Source organism: Emys orbicularis, chromosome 4 (assembly GCF_028017835.1).
Source record: "Emys orbicularis isolate rEmyOrb1 chromosome 4, rEmyOrb1.hap1, whole genome shotgun sequence".
Lineage (NCBI taxonomy): Eukaryota > Metazoa > Chordata > Testudines > Emydidae > Emys > Emys orbicularis.
In genome coordinates this window covers 128,895,301-128,910,657 of record NC_088686.1, presented here as the reverse complement: position 1 = coordinate 128,910,657, position 15,357 = coordinate 128,895,301, and the positions used below count along the sequence as shown (strand labels likewise).

General features: G+C 47.9%; 1 protein-coding gene across 1 annotated transcript in view; it reads left to right on the top strand.

Annotated features, from left to right (window-relative positions):
• LMOD1 (leiomodin 1) overlaps window positions 1–10,625 on the top strand; it is a 48,635-nt gene extending 38,010 nt beyond the window's left edge. Inside the window, exons 2-3 of the mRNA XM_065404242.1 lie at window positions 7,988–9,469; window positions 10,599–10,625. Coding sequence (XP_065260314.1) covers window positions 7,988–9,469; window positions 10,599–10,625 — 1,509 coding nt within the window. The remainder of the gene's footprint in view (window positions 1–7,987; window positions 9,470–10,598) is intronic.
• The last annotated feature ends 4,732 nt before the right edge of the window (window positions 10,626–15,357 follow it).

Genomic DNA, 15,357 nt, shown 5'->3' with positions numbered 1-15,357 from the left:
AATAGAAGACAAATCCCAGGCCACAAGAAAACAAACACACCGGGAGAGGTTATTTGAGTCAAATGGAGATCCTCCAGGATGTGGAAATCTAACCCTCATTAAGCCAATGAAAAAGAGCCTAAACAACATCAGGATATTTGTACAAGGAAATAGGGAGGCTAAGATGGGTTTTGAAGAGCAAAAAATAAACAGAAACTACAAGAAATTCTTTAAGTGTGTCAGAAGCAGGAAGCCTGTGAAAAAAACAGTGTGTCTGCTGGATCACCAGGGGTTAAAAGGAGCAACTAAGGAAGATAAGGACATTGGTGAGAAGCAGCATGATTTCTTTGCATCAGTCTTCCCTGTGGAGGAAGTTGGGGAGATTCCTACTACAAACACACTCTTTCCTGGTAATAAAGATGAGGTACTATCAGAGAATGAGGTGTCAGAAGAAGACAGGCTGGGAAAAAATAAATACATTCAAAAGCGGTATGGCAGCCTCATGTTACAACTCTAGTTGATCTCCCCAGCTGAATATGTCCCAGACTGCTGGGGGGGAGCCACCCACTTAATCCCATGTTCCTTTAGCTTGCTGGGGCTGGGCACTGTTAGGCCCTGCTCTAGGCATGCACTCCAGCATGGAAGCTTGGAGGGTAACTCGTGTTGTACCAAGATTTAGAAACATTTATAAAAGGTTCTAAAGGCAATCTGAAGAATTACAGACCAATAAGCCTTACATTTGTACCTGGTAAATTGGTTGAAATTATGATCAAACACAGAATAATAAAATTGTAAGATCATGCTACATATAAGATCTAAGCAGCACTGCATCCTTTCTGCTAAGGAAAATCATGTCTCACTAATCTATTAGAAAACTTTGAAATTGTCAGTAAAGTAGTGGATAAAGGAGAACTGGTTGACAATTTAAACTTTCAAAGGCCTTTGACAAGGTCCTACACAAAAGGCAACTAAAGAAGCTAGCTAGTCATGCAATGAAAGGCAAAGTATTGTTGTGGATCAAAACAAAGAATAGAACTAACTGACCAATTTTCATTCTGACAAAAAGTGAACAGTGAGGGCCTGATGTTCTGTACTAGGCCCCTGTCTTGTTCAATATATTTATTAATGAGCTGGAAAGGGGCATGAGCAGTGAGGCAGCAAAATCTGAAGATGACACAGAATTCTTTAGGTCAGTGGTTCCCAAACTTGTTCCGCCGCTTGTGAAGGGAAAGCCCCTGGCGGGCCGGGCCAGTTTGTTTACCTGCCACATCTGCAGGTTCGGCTGATCGTGGCTCCCAGTGGCTGTGGTTCGCTGCTCCAGGCCAATGGGAGCTGCTGGAAGCGGCACGGGCCGAGGGACGTACTGGCCGGCGCTTCCAGCACAAGCGGCGGAACAAGTTTGGGAACCACTGCTTTAGATTAATCAGGATCACAGAGAACTGTGAGGAACTTCAAAGAGACCTAACAAGCTAGGGGAATGGGCAACACGATGGCAAATTAATTTCAGTGTCGATAAATGCAAAGTAATGCCCACCGTAGCGGAAAATGTGAAGTACTAATGCACCTTACAGGCTGCTATACTAATTGTATCATGTCAGGAATAGGACCTGGATGTCATTGCAGAAGCTCAATGAGACTTTGGCTCAACATCCATCTGTCATCAAAGAAGCAAACACAATGTTAGGAGACATAAGCAACGGGATGGAGAATAATACATAAAGTATCATAATGTCACTATAGAAATCAAAAGTGCTACCTCATCTGGATACTGTCTGCAGCACTGATCTCTCCATCTCCAACAGGATATTGCAGAACCAGAAGGCTTTCAGAGAAGGGCAACAAAAATGATCAAGGGCCTGGAAAAATTCTCCTATGAAGAAAGATTGAAAAGTTTGTGATTGTTTCATAAGAAAGGCAATGGGGATAGGAAAAAAATGATTAGCCTAGAGAAGGGAGATTGGGAGCTTCTTTTGTCCCTTCTCATAACAGAAGAACAAGGGGACACAATTAAAATGAAAGGTGGGAAATTCAAAACTGATAATTGGAAATATATTTTCACACCACGTATAATTAGACTGTGGAACTCACTGCCACATGAACTAATAGAGATCAAGAATTTATAGCTTCATAGGTTCCAGGCCAGAAGGGACCATTGTGATAATCTAGTCTAATTTCTTGTATAATACAGGCCACAGAACTTCCCCAAAATAATTCCTAGAACAGATATTTTAGAAAAACATCCAAACTTAATTTAAAAATTGCCAGTGATAGAGAATCCACCACAACCTTTAGTAAATTGTTCTATTGGTCAATTACTTTCACTGTTAAAAATGTATGCCCTATTTCCTGTCTGAATGTGTCTAGCTTCAAATTCCAGCCATTGAATCATATTATAGCTTTCTCTGCTAGACTGAAGAGTCCATTGCTAAATATTTGTTGCCCATGTAGCTACTTATAGACTGTAATCAAGTCACATCTTAACCTTCTCTTTGTTAAGTTAAATAGACTGAGCACCTTGTCTAATCTTTTAATAATTCTTGTGGCTCTTCAGTTTAACATTCTTCTTGAATCATGGACACCTGAACTGGACACAATATTCCAGCAGCAGTTAGCAAACCCAAAAATAAAATAATCTCTCTACTCCTACTGGAGATTCCCCTGTTTGTGCATTAGACCTTTTGGCCACAGCATTGCACTGGGAGCTCATGTTCATCTGGATTATCCACCGGGACCCCCAAATCTTTTTCAGAATCACTGCTTCCTGGGATAGAATCCCCCAGCCTCTAAGTATGGCCTAAGTTCTTTGTTCCTAGATGGATACATTTGCATTTAGCCTTATTAAAATGCAGTGTTTGCTTGCACGTAGTTTACCAAGTGATCCAGATCACTATGAATCAGTGACCTGCCCTGTCCATTATTCACCACTCCTCCAATTTTTGTGTCATCTGCAAACTTTAGCCGTGATGATTTTATGTTTTCTTCCAGGTCATTGATAAAAATGTTTAAAAGGGTTAAGAAGCAATCCCTGCCCGACCCCACTGGAAACACACCTGCTCAAAGCTGATTCCCCATTTACCGTTACATTTTGAGATCAATCATTTAGCCAGATTTTAATCCATTTAATGTGTGCCAGGTTAATTTGATATCATTCTAGTTTTATAATCAAAATGTGGTGCGGTTCCAAATCAAACACCTTACAGAAGTGTAAGTAAATTACATCAACACTAAATTACATCAACACTATTATTATCAACCAAACTTGTCATCTCCTCAAAAAAAGATAGTTTGGCAGGATCTATTTCTATAAAGCCATGTTGTTTTGGCATTAATTATATTAGTTAGTTAGTTAGTTAGTTAGTATCCTCTGGCATTTGGGGCAGCGATGAAGCTCCTCCACTCCTGTCTGTTTCTGGCAAGTCTTTCAATGGTTCCCCAGCTGTGCTCCAGGTTTTTCAGCTCAGCTTCCACAGCTCTTTGCCATGTTGTTTTCAGGCGTCGTCGTTTTTGCTTGCCTTCAGGTGTCCAGCTTATTGCTACTCTGGTGATGGAATCAGTTTCCATCCGAAGCACATGGCCAATCCATCTCCAACGCCTCCTGGCAATGATAGTGCTCATATCTTCTTGGCTGCACTGTGTGAATAGGTCTTGGTCTGAGATTGTTCTGGGCCAAAAGATAGGGAGGATTTTTCTGAGGCAGGTTGTGTGGAATGAAGACAGTTTGGACATGTCATACTTTCTCATTCTCCAGCATTCTGCACTATAAAGTATAAACACAGCTCTGATAAATCTTGAGTTTGGTTTTGGTGTTGTATTTTGATGATTTCCAGACTGTATTTAAGCTCCTGAAGGTGTTCCTGGCTTTACTGATTCTGTTCCGGATGTCCTGACTTGTTCCACCATCCTGGTTGATGGTGCTGCCCAAGTATGTGAATGTTTCTACATTGGTGAGAATGTGATCCTCTATCCATACTGGTGATGGTGAGGCAATATTAAGGGTCATGATATCTGTCTTATTGCAGTTGATTTTCAGTCCAATTTGCTAGCTGAATGTATTGAGTCAGGTTGTTTTTTCTTGTATATGGTGTTGGGTATGTGATAGGAGAGCGAGATGATCTGTGAAGTCCAGGTCTTCAAAGGATAAGAAGGGTGTCCATCTGATGCCTCTTGGCATGTCTTCTGTTGTACACCGCATTACCCAGTCGATGGCAATGCTGAAGAGGATTGCAGACATGATACACCCCGACATACTCCTGTTTTGACTTCAAAACAGCTCACTGTGATCAACATTGCATGTAAAGTTAGAATAGAAGCTTTTGATTATGTTGATTATACAGAGAGGGATTCCATATGCCTGCAGAATACGCCATAGGCTGATCCTCTGAATGCTATCAAAAGTCTTCTCAAAGTCTATGAAGTTTATGTAGAGTTGCCATTGTCATTCTGAGCATTGTTCTATTATGTTTTGTAGAGTGAAGATCTGGTCCGTCCATCCACCCTTTCCAAAAACCGTCTTTCTCTTTTCTGAGAATGCTATCAACTGTCTCTGATATACACTGGACTATGATCTTACACAATACCTTGCTTGGCACAGATAAAAATGTGATACCATGCCTGTTATTACAATCACTGAGAGCATCTTTCTGTGGTATCTTCACTATAACCCCATTGGTCCACTCATCTGGCACTTTTTCCCTTTCCCAGCCTGATGTGAATAGAGGGGCCAGGATAGATGCTACTAACTCAGGATTTACCTTGAACAATTCTGCATTCAAGTTGTCCTTGCCAGGAGCTTTCCCATTTTTTAAGGATTTGATGGCATGGATGATCTCTTCCTTAGTTGGGGTGTCTGTGTTGATATCAAGATCTTCTTCTGCCTTCCAGATGTTTGCTTCCTCTTTAGGTGGCTCCCTGTTCAGCAATTCTTTGAAGTGCTCTGTCCAGCATATTTCTTGTTCTTTTTCTGTTGTCAGTGGGTGGCCTTGTTTGTCCTTGATGAGTGTGTTTGTTGGTGTCTGCCGTTTGCACTGATAAGTCGCATCATTTTTTTAGACAGTTCCTTGTTCACCACGGGTAGCTGCATCCTCTGCTTGTGTTGCCAGTTTATCAATATAATGTCGTTTGTCCACTCTCACAAGGTGTTTGACCTCCCAGTGTGCCCCGCTATACTGCTTGTGGTATTTGTCCTTTAGCTTCTGGGATTTTGTGTCTAAAACTTTTTTCTTCAGAGCTTGTCTGGTTTCTATGGCGTTCCATGTGCTGGGTGTAATCAATTCCTTCCTTCTCTTCTGCTTGTAGCCTAGACAAGCTTCACTGCTCTGTTTATAGATTGTTATTATTTTGTCCCACTTCTTGTTGATCCCCTTATCTGTGTTCCCCTCCTCTTCATCGTCTGCAAGTGCCTGTAGCCTGTTCTTTAACTGCAAAACGAAGGCTTTCTGTATTTCAGGGACCTTTAACTTGTTAACGTGATAACGTCTATGTCCCTTGTTTGGTGGACCCACACTTCTCAGTTTTAGCTTGATGGAGGCTGTCACAAGGTGGTGGTCGCTGCCAACATCTGCACCCCTTCTCACTTTCACATCTGTCAGTGAGCGTCGCCATTTGCCATTGATCATCATATGGTCAATCTGGTTCTTATCTCTGCCATTTGGAGAACACCATGTCAGCTTGTGAATTTCACAATGTTGAAATAGGGTTCCGCCGATGACTGGATCGATCATATTGCAGAGATCAACAAGTCTCTCTCCGTTTTCATTCATGGTGCCACACCCATGTCTTCCCATTGCTCTGGCATTGTTTGTGTTGTCCTTACCAACTTTGGCATTCAGGTCTCCCATGATGATAGTTAGGTTGTGGCGTGGTACTTTCTCTAACTCCGCCTGTAGAGTAAGGTAGAATTTGTCCTTTGCTTCTTCATCACTGTCATTTGTCGGAGCATAGCACTGGATGAGGGTGATATTATTGTGTTTCCCTTTCAGTCTGGCTCTCATAAATCTGCTGCTGATGGACTTCCATTCAAGCAGGGACCACTCCACTCCCTTCTTCAAAAGGGTAGCAACATCCTCATGGTGTTGTCCATCATCCCGTGCAGAATACAGCAAAGTTTCTCCCGAGGCTATTGTTAGTCTTCCTGATCCCATCCATCTGCTCTCGCTGACACCCAGGATGTGTAAGCTGTAGTGTCTCATCTTTGCTGTGACCTGAGCTAGCTTCCCTGTTTCGTACATTCCATCTATGTTCAAAAAAACAAGTTTGATTTTTGTCTTGATGTTGAGCACTTCAGTCTTCATGCCAGTGGCTTCCATTAATTAATTATATTACCCTCCTTTAAATATTTATTAATCGAGTCCCATTTCAGCCACTGCTTTATTTTGTTAATTTCTAACAAGTAGGGATTAGGATGAGACTGTCATGGGGGATGGATTATCCCACATCTGCTACTGGAGGTTTCCTGCACCTTTCTCTGAAGCATCTGGTGCTGACCATTGTCCAAAACAGGGTACTGGGCTAGATGGATCCTGGGTCTGATCTAGTCTGGCAAGTCTTCTGTTCTTTTCATGAGCTACCAACATACCACATGTATCATACAATGCCTGATTAGTGTGTTTGGATGTGTATTGTATACTGTGGAGACCCAGATTAATACCGAGAGTTATTAAACTACCTTTGAAAAACCTGAATAGCAACAGAATTTATAACTGTTTTGCATTAAGCAGCACTGACATTATAGTAAATAACAGAAACAGAATGCTACCCAGTTACTCTGTTATATTTGCTAGACAGTTATGGGAGTTTGTGATCGGGGTCTTAGTGGGGAGCCAGCTGTGGTCACTCAACTAGGGTGAACTGCAAAGAATGGGGCAGACAATCCCCATAAAGCTGGTGGATATTCCAATACCTAGATTTACCAAGCCAGCATAAAACAGCTTCTTTATTACCTCACTGATTACTCAGAAGTCCTAACAACACAGTTCCCTTAAAGTGATCCAGCCTCAGGCCTCCATCCAGGTACCCATGTCAAATATGATGAAAATTTCTGTAAATCTTATTTCATCATATAAAAGAAATGTTCTACCAATCCCAAAGGATCGGACACATTACCTCCCAGGTTAATGAATGTTTCAGACCTTACCCAAATATATGCTACTTCCAATTCTTATTAACTAAAATCTAAAGGTTTATTTATAAAAAGAAAGAAAGAAAGAAAGAAAGAAAGAAAGAAAGAAAGAAAGAAAGAAAGAAAGAAAGAAAGAAAGAAAGAAAGGTGAGAGTTAAAATTGGTTAAATGGAATCAGTTACATACAGTAATGGCAAAGTTCTTGGTTCAGGCTTGTAGCAGTGATGGAATAAACTGCAGGTTCAAATCAAGTCTCTGGAGTACATCCACAGCTTGGATGAGTCATTCAGTCCATTGTTCAGAGCTTCAGTTTGTAGCAAAGCTCCTCCAGAGGTAAGAAGCAGGATTGAAGACCAAATGGAGGTGTTTCCAGGCCTTTTATAGCTTTTGCCATGTGGAGGGCATCCCATTGCTTTTACTGTGGAAAATCACAGCAACAAGATGGAGTTTGGGGTTACACAGGGAAGTCACATGTCCATGCATTTCGCCTAGTCATAGCAGGACATTCCATTAAGTATAGATGGGCATCTCCCATGGTCCATTGTCAGTTAAATGTTCTTTCGATGGGTTACTCAATTTGAATAGTCCCTCCAAGATGTGCTGGCTAATTACTTTGTGGGCGTTACCCCAGGAGCAAACATTTGAAATCCAAGTATAGAGCCAATACTTATAACTTCACATACAAAAATGACACATGCATACAAATTGCATAATCATAACCAGCAAATCATGACCTTTTCATAGACACCTCACTCGACAATCTTTGTACAATATTTGCTGCAAATATAGTGGTTGCAACAATGATCTATATGGTCATATTTTAATCAGATAACATCACAGAGTTGTATCTAATAGTTTGTTGTTTCTTTCTCTAATTTTCTTTCTCATTAGGAAGGGACGCCAGCAGAGAGGAAGAGAGACCCCAGGAACCTGGAAGGAAAGGGCAAGGAAGCTCGTTCCCAAGACCTTGTCAGGAAACGAGACTTTGATCTGGGAAAAGAACGTAACAAAGGAGAATGTGCTCAGAAAACAAGTTACAAAGGAAAGGAAGAATTAGAGAGTAAATGCAATGAAAAACCCAAAGGAGAAAAGGCCCCCAAGGACAAAGACAAGACCATTGACAAAAAACTCATAGGAAAGGACAGAAAGGAAGAAGAGAAGAGTGCAGCACCAAAGAAAGAGCTAGGAAAGGACAGAAAGGAAGAAGAGAAGAGTGCAGCACCAAAGAAAGCGCTAGGAAAGGACAGAAAGGAAGAAGAGAAGAGTGCAGCACCAAAGAAAGAGCTAGGAAGGAATAGAAAAGGAGAAGAAAAGAGAGAAAAGGAGAGTAAAGAAGAAGAAAGGTGTTCAGCTTTAAAGAAATACTCAAAGGTTGATGGTAAGGAGAAATCACTTACAGACTCCAAAGGTGTCACTGAGGAAAAGGCTCCTCTAGCACCAGAGACAGAGCCTAAACAGATCCCAGAAAACAGCTCCTCAAAACCCGTGGATAGCCCCCCAAGCCAGACCAAGGAAGAGGAAGAAGCAGCTTCCAGTATCTTTGATGAGCCCTTAGAAAGAGTGAAGAATAATGATCCAGAGATGACAGAAGTCAATGTGAATAACTCCGACTGCATCACCGGTGAAATCCTGGTGCGCTTCACAGAGGCCTTGGAATTTAACACCATGGTCAAAGTGTTTTCACTGGCCAATACCCGTGCTGATGACCATGTCGCATTTGCCATCGCCATTATGTTGAAGTCAAACAAGACACTAACCAGCATCAATCTGGACTCTAACCACATCACAGGTAAAGGGATCCTGGCCATCTTCCGTGCGCTGCTGCAGAACAACACCCTGACAGAGCTGCGTTTCCATAACCAGAGACACATCTGCGGGGGGAAGACAGAGATGGAGATAGCCAAGCTACTGAAGGAGAATACCACCCTCCTGAAGCTGGGCTATCATTTTGAACTGGCAGGTCCCCGCATGACAGTCACAAACCTGCTGAGTAGGAACATGGACAAGCAGAGGCAGAAACGCCTGCAGGAACAGAAGCAGGTTCAGGAACGTAGCGAGAAGAAGGAACTGCTAGAGGTGCCAAAGGCAGGCGGCTTGCAAAAGGGGTCCCCCAAGCCTTCGCCACAGTCATCCCCAAAATCTTCCCCGTGGTCTTCCCCTAAAAGTTCTCCTAAGAAGGGTGGGCCTCCGGCTGCACCTCCCCCACCCCCACCTCCACTAGCCCCACCCCTGATCAATGAAAATATAAGGAATTCTCTCTCTCCAGCCACCCAGAGGAAGATGGTGGAGAAGGCACTTCCTGCTCAGGAGAAGAACTCAAGGGACCAGCTATTGGCGGCCATTCGATCCAGCAATGTCAAACAGCTAAAGAAGGCAAGTGAGGGGCCAAGGAGCTGGGATCTCCACAGAACATTACCAGGTTCATTGGGTGACCCAAGATTTCAGGTCTAGCTTTAGGTTCCTTCCCTCCCACACCCCCACCCACCCCAGCGTTTGAGTCCAAGCACATTTGGACACCACATTCATGTCACCTGAGTACTGAATAAGGGAGGCCTAACCTGCTTTGGAGAGCCTCTGTGTGCTAGCCAATCAGAACCAACCTCTGGAATGGAATTCTGGCACTTTAGTCAGTTCCCTAGATCCTCTCACCGTTTTCCTCGGCAAAGCCCGGTAACCCCAAAGCAACTGGCTGAAGGCTCCTGAGCAGTTTTGCTATATTCTTTCCAGCAGCCAAATTCTGGTCCCACCCCATTTAAGTCAATGGCCAGTTGCTGGGGGACCAAGATTTGGCTTCAGATGAGCTCAATAGCCTGAAAATTCCTGTGAGTCACCAGCCGACAGTGGGTGAGCCCAGCTTCCCCAGGCCCACGGGCACTTAGTCTCTGGGGCGTTTCTACACTCTGAGGTTGAGGATTTTTTACAATGTCTCCCTCAATAATCCAGCCACAGATAACTGGGCATGTGCTCAGTGTAGTACCCAGAGGCATGTGCCATGGGACCCAGCTGAGCCAGGTGTTAGTGGGGTGAACATCTGTCTTTTTCGCCATCTCAGCCCAGTGCCGGTGTCTGAGCTCAGGTGATACACCACAGGCTCTGTCTGGCTCAGTGTGAGGACAGAGATCTCCTGTTAGAGTCAAGTGTGAAGGCTGGTGACTCAGGTGAATAGTAATGGGGTGCCCTGTCTCTCAGCAGTGGCTTGGGGAATTGCAGGCCCCACCTGAGTTGCCCATATTGCAACTGGTTTTCTGGCATCAGTGAGAGGCACAGACTGAACGGCCCATGGAGACTGAATTCCCCTCGACCCTCTCGAGCTGGGACAGGGAAAAGAGCCCTGAGCTGCCGCTGCTGCCTGCCCACTGGAGAGAGAGTCACTCCCCATGGCTACTAATGCAACACCTGGCTCACACTCAATTCATTTAAAAATAAACAAGCCCAACCCATTCCAGTAACCCCCTGGTTCCAGTCCTGTGCCGAAGGGTAACCAACCCTTTTATCTTGGCAGGTGGAGGTCCCAAAACTATTGCAATAGGACATGGAAGCTGGATCTCCCGCATGGATGAGACCTGTGGCAGAAAATAGGATGTTAGCCTTTCTTATGACTGTTTACATGACCAGTCCTTGGGGACTCTGCAGTGGCCACCTGCCTGCCCCAGAGCTGGAGGAGCAGTGTTCTCTGTGGGGTCCAACTGAGGGGGGCAGCCCTGAGAAGGGCCCTGGGGTCATTGGATGCAGTGTGTGCGGCAGACCTGGTATTCATTTTTACAATTTTAAAAATCTTAAAGCTCTTTCTTTTAGCCAGCACCAGCGTGCGACGTGCCAGTGCAAGATGGGGGCAGGGTTGCAGGAATGGGGGGAGGGTGTTTGTTCCTGTTGCTGCTGACAGAGTTTGGAGCGTGAGTAGTTACCAAGTGCAGCAGATGCAGGATGGATGTCCCTAAATGTCTGGGTCCACATCTCCAGAACCGCGTGGCTCTGCCAATACAGAACAGCACACAGACAGCAACCGGCACCCCAAAGAGCCTTGCTTTGCTCTCGGCTTGGAGTCTGTCGGGCAGAACTGGCAGCGGGACATTGTCTAGAGTGACGCAGAGCCAAACTCAGGAGAATGCTTGGGGCAGAAATGAATTGCCATTCCCCTCTGCGGGTTCAGGATCTCCAGTGCCCTGAAAAGGAAAAGGGAGCATACGGTGCAAGGGGAGAGATGCTGACTGCCACAGACAGTTAGTATTGGCTGAATGTGTTGCGGGGGGCTGGGGAGATACACCTGATGCTGATATTTTGTGCAAAGAAATAACTGAAATTTGCAGAGGGCTGGCCCAGAGATGTCACCTCCCCCCAGTATCTTCAGGGCTCAGTGCAGCCACTGTCTAGTGCCATGCTTTACATGACTGATCCTGCTGTCACTGTGCTGCTGCCCTTAGTGCTGGACACACATGGTGGGGACTGGCAAACAGAAAGCAGGGTTTTTGCTGAGAGAACACTGCTCCTGGTTTTCAGACCCAGCTGTCCACGAGGGAGGCACTGGGAAGGATGTGCTTGGCCTGCAGGCTGTAGCCCAGCATGCCCAGAGCCCTCTGCACCTGAGGAGCGGGGGGAGGGTCTGTGTCAGAGGAGCAGAGGGGGGCTGCGCCTAAGGAGCTGGGGAGGTCTGCGTTGGTGTAGCAGGGGGGGGGTCTAGGGAATCACACCCTGGGGTCTGCTCTTGTGTGCCCCATGCCTGCCTGTCCACGCCCATTCTCTGGGCTCATCGCTTTGCGTGCCTTTAAATCCCCTTTGGCCGCATGCTGCGTCATTTTCACAGTAGACCAGGTACCCTAAGCCACCACTGTTGGGGAGAGGGGGCCCTGACTCTGAGAACTGCTCTCTGGGGAGGGGACAATTCCCTCCTGAGCTGTTCTTGCCAAAGCACAGGGCAGGGCCCCAGTGGAGCGCTGTCCCAGGCCCAGGCTGTTCTCAGAGCCCCGTCAGATGGCCAGCGATGAGAAAGCAGGGGGCTGTTGACGTGCTGCTGATCCGTGGCCCTCCTGAGCCTGGGTGAGATGAACTGAGGGGCGATAACACATCAGCATGAGGGGAACCTCCCACTGCTCAATGTCACAAGGTAGCACCTGACTCCACAGACACCAGCTTCTTCCTTGCCCTGGGGGGTGCTCAACCCCTGCTCCGCCCCAGGTCCTGGCCCCACTCCACCCCTTCCCCCACCCCATCTCTTCCCACCCAGTTCTGCCCCCACCCCCAAGTACGCCCTGTCCCCAATCCTCCCACTCCCCTCAGCACCTTCTGCACACCGCGGAACAGCTGATTGCAGTGGGCGGGAGGCGCTAGGAGGAAGGGGGAGGAGTTGATCGGCAGGGCAGCAGGTGGGTGGGAGGTGCTGGGTGGGGGGAGGAACTGGTTGCTGGTGGGTGCTAAGCACCCACTAATTTTTTTCCATGGGTGCTCCTGCCCTGGAGTCTCCAGCCCTGGAGCACCCATGGAGTCAGCGCCTATGCCTGACTCACCTGCTGGTGCCTGTAGCTGCACCCAAGTCCAAAAGCCATCTCAGGTCCTGTAAGTCCCAGTTTCTGAAAGGGGGCAGCAGGCGTGGCCAGCCCAAGGCACAGCCCTGCCAATGTGTTGATCAATATGCAGGTGTGCTCAGATGGGGCCCCGTCTGCCTTGCTGTGCTTGGTCGCCAGGGACTGGGCCTTTGCAGCTGCTTGGTACGGCCAGTGTGAGCGCAGTGGGCTCAAGGCGTGGTGCGGGCCCAGATGCTGCATGGTGCGGTAGCATGGCAAGCCGGGCAGGGCCCATGGAAGCAAAACGCCAGCCATGGGCACTGGCTGTTATGGAGCAGCACTGGAGGGGCTCTGTTCTCACTTCTCACTGCTGATGGATAAATACATAAGGCTAGTGTAGTTGTTCCACCATCGGACGGTGGGAATATGCTGCAGTGAGCTCGGGCTCTCACACACTGCACAGGCGGGCTGCCAAGCATGACTTGCTCCAGACATGGCTTGCTTGCTGCCAAGCATGACCTGAGGAGCGAATGGCCCACCAGGCTGTCCAATGAGAAATGAAACCACTCTGCTTTCAGGTCTGACCAACACCCCAAGTTCTCATGTCAGTGTCAGACACATGACACCTGCCTCCTTAAGGGCCTCATGTGGCAGCTGCCCTCTTGGCTGGCACCAGCAATCAACCAGGGATCTCCAGAGTTGAGGGCCTGAGCTAGGCTTTGGCACTGGGAGCTGCCACCCAAGCTTGCTAGGCAGCTGGATGGGCCTGACCCTAGCTTGGCCAAACAAGGTGCTGCGGAGCAACACAACAAGCTCCTATTCCCCCCCCCCGTAGAGGCTAAGCATGTTGATACTGCATCCATCTGAGACCCCATATCAGGTCTGGGGGATCTCAACAGGTGCCAATCCCTGATCTCCCTGTGGCCTGACAGAGCAAGACCCAGTCACTGAGCTGGCCCAACACCCACTGATACTCATGAGTAACCCACTCAAAAGACCTGCCAGCAGCATCTTGAAGATGTGGGGAACAATGTTGCATGCTCTGCTACTGCACAGAGTACAAGCTACCTGCCAACCCCATGCTCTGAGCTGTCCTGCCCCATTGTCTCAGAGGCACAGGCAGTGTGTGCTAATGAATAGCGTAGACCTCAGAGCCAGGAACAGCTCAGTTCTAACCCACCACTGATGCTGACTCCCTGTAGCCCTAGCAAAGTAATGTAGTCTCGCTGCTTCAGTGACTCTCGGTATAACAAGGGACTAATGCCCATCTCAGGGGGGTGGGGGGCAGCGTTTTATTAGTGTCTGCAAAGGGCTTTTTAAGTGCTGGAGATGCTGATTTATAAACAGAAGCCAAGTCACGTTCCCCCAGAACCACCCAGTGGGGGCTTCATCCTGCCACGCAGGAAGGGAAGGACATTGTGGAGAATACACTGAAAAGTGTGAAGCTACAAGCAAACACCGCAGCTGTTCTCAGCTCTGTCCTCTGTGATGGTGAAACCTGTTTGCACCATGTACAACATCACCCACCGTGTCACTAATAAAGCTCACCAAACACTGCCTGTGATCAATATGGATGGCTCTGGGGTTGGGGGAAAACAGCCCACCTGGGGCTTGCTGCAGAGTTTACCAGAGCAGGGCAGCGCTGCAGCAACAGGACTCCTGCCCTTGGCTGCAGGTGAAGATGGGCCCAGGCTGTGGGTGTGCCAGTGGCACTAATGGTAACGTGACTGGCCTGGGTTGGAATTAAACCACCAGGGAGAATTTGCACCAGAGGGAACTGTTGCATCTATGCACACGGCTGATTTGGGAACACATTGTTCCTTGTGTAAATAGGTGTTTAAATGGGAATTCTGCTGCTCCTGCTGGTTGTTGGCAGGAAACTCCTTCTCCTAATGGGTGATGCTGAGGGCTTCAGGCACATTAAGATAAATGCTCAACTGCTGGGAAACTCCAGAGCTGCTGGGCAAACCTGCCAGAGCAAAGCAACTAACCAGTGCAAAGTAAAGGACAGTGATTGGAGGCTCTGGCCTGAGTCGCTCCTTGCTTGTCCAGTGCAAACTGGGGGTAGGGTTACCAACTTTCTAGTCGCACAAAACTGAACACCCTAGCTCCACCCCTGCCCTGAGGCTGCCCCCCCCCCCCCCCACTCACTACATTCCCCTTCCCTCGGTGGCTTGCTCTCTCCCACCCTCACTCACTTGCACTGGGCTGAGGCAAGGGGTTGAGATACAGGAGGTGGTGAGGGCTCTAACTGGGGGTGCAGGCTCCGGGGTGGGATGAAATGAGGGATTCAGGGCACAGGCGCCAACTTTTTTTTTCTCCGGTGGGTGCTCGTGCCCCCGGCCCCGCCCTTGCCCTGACTCCACCCCTGCCCCAAAGTCCCCGCCCTAACTCTGCCCCCTCCCTGCCCCTATTGGATCCCTCCCTAAATCCCGGCCCCGCTTTATCCCACAAGCACGCCACATTCCCCCCCTCCCTCCCAGGCTTGCCGCGCGTAACAGCTGTTTCGCGGCACAAGCGCTGGGAGGGAGGGGGGAGAAGCAGGATGTGGCGGTGCGCTCAGGGGAGGAGGCGGAGCGGAGGCGGAGGTGAGCTGGAGCGCGGGGGGCAGGGAGCTGCCGGTGGGTGCTGCAGCCCTGGAGCACCCATGGAGTCAGCGCCTATGATTCAGGGTACGGGATGGAGCTCTGGGCTGGGGCAGGGATTTGGGCTGTGGGAGGGGGTGAGAGCTCCGGCTGGGGGTGTGGTTTCTGGGGTGGGGGG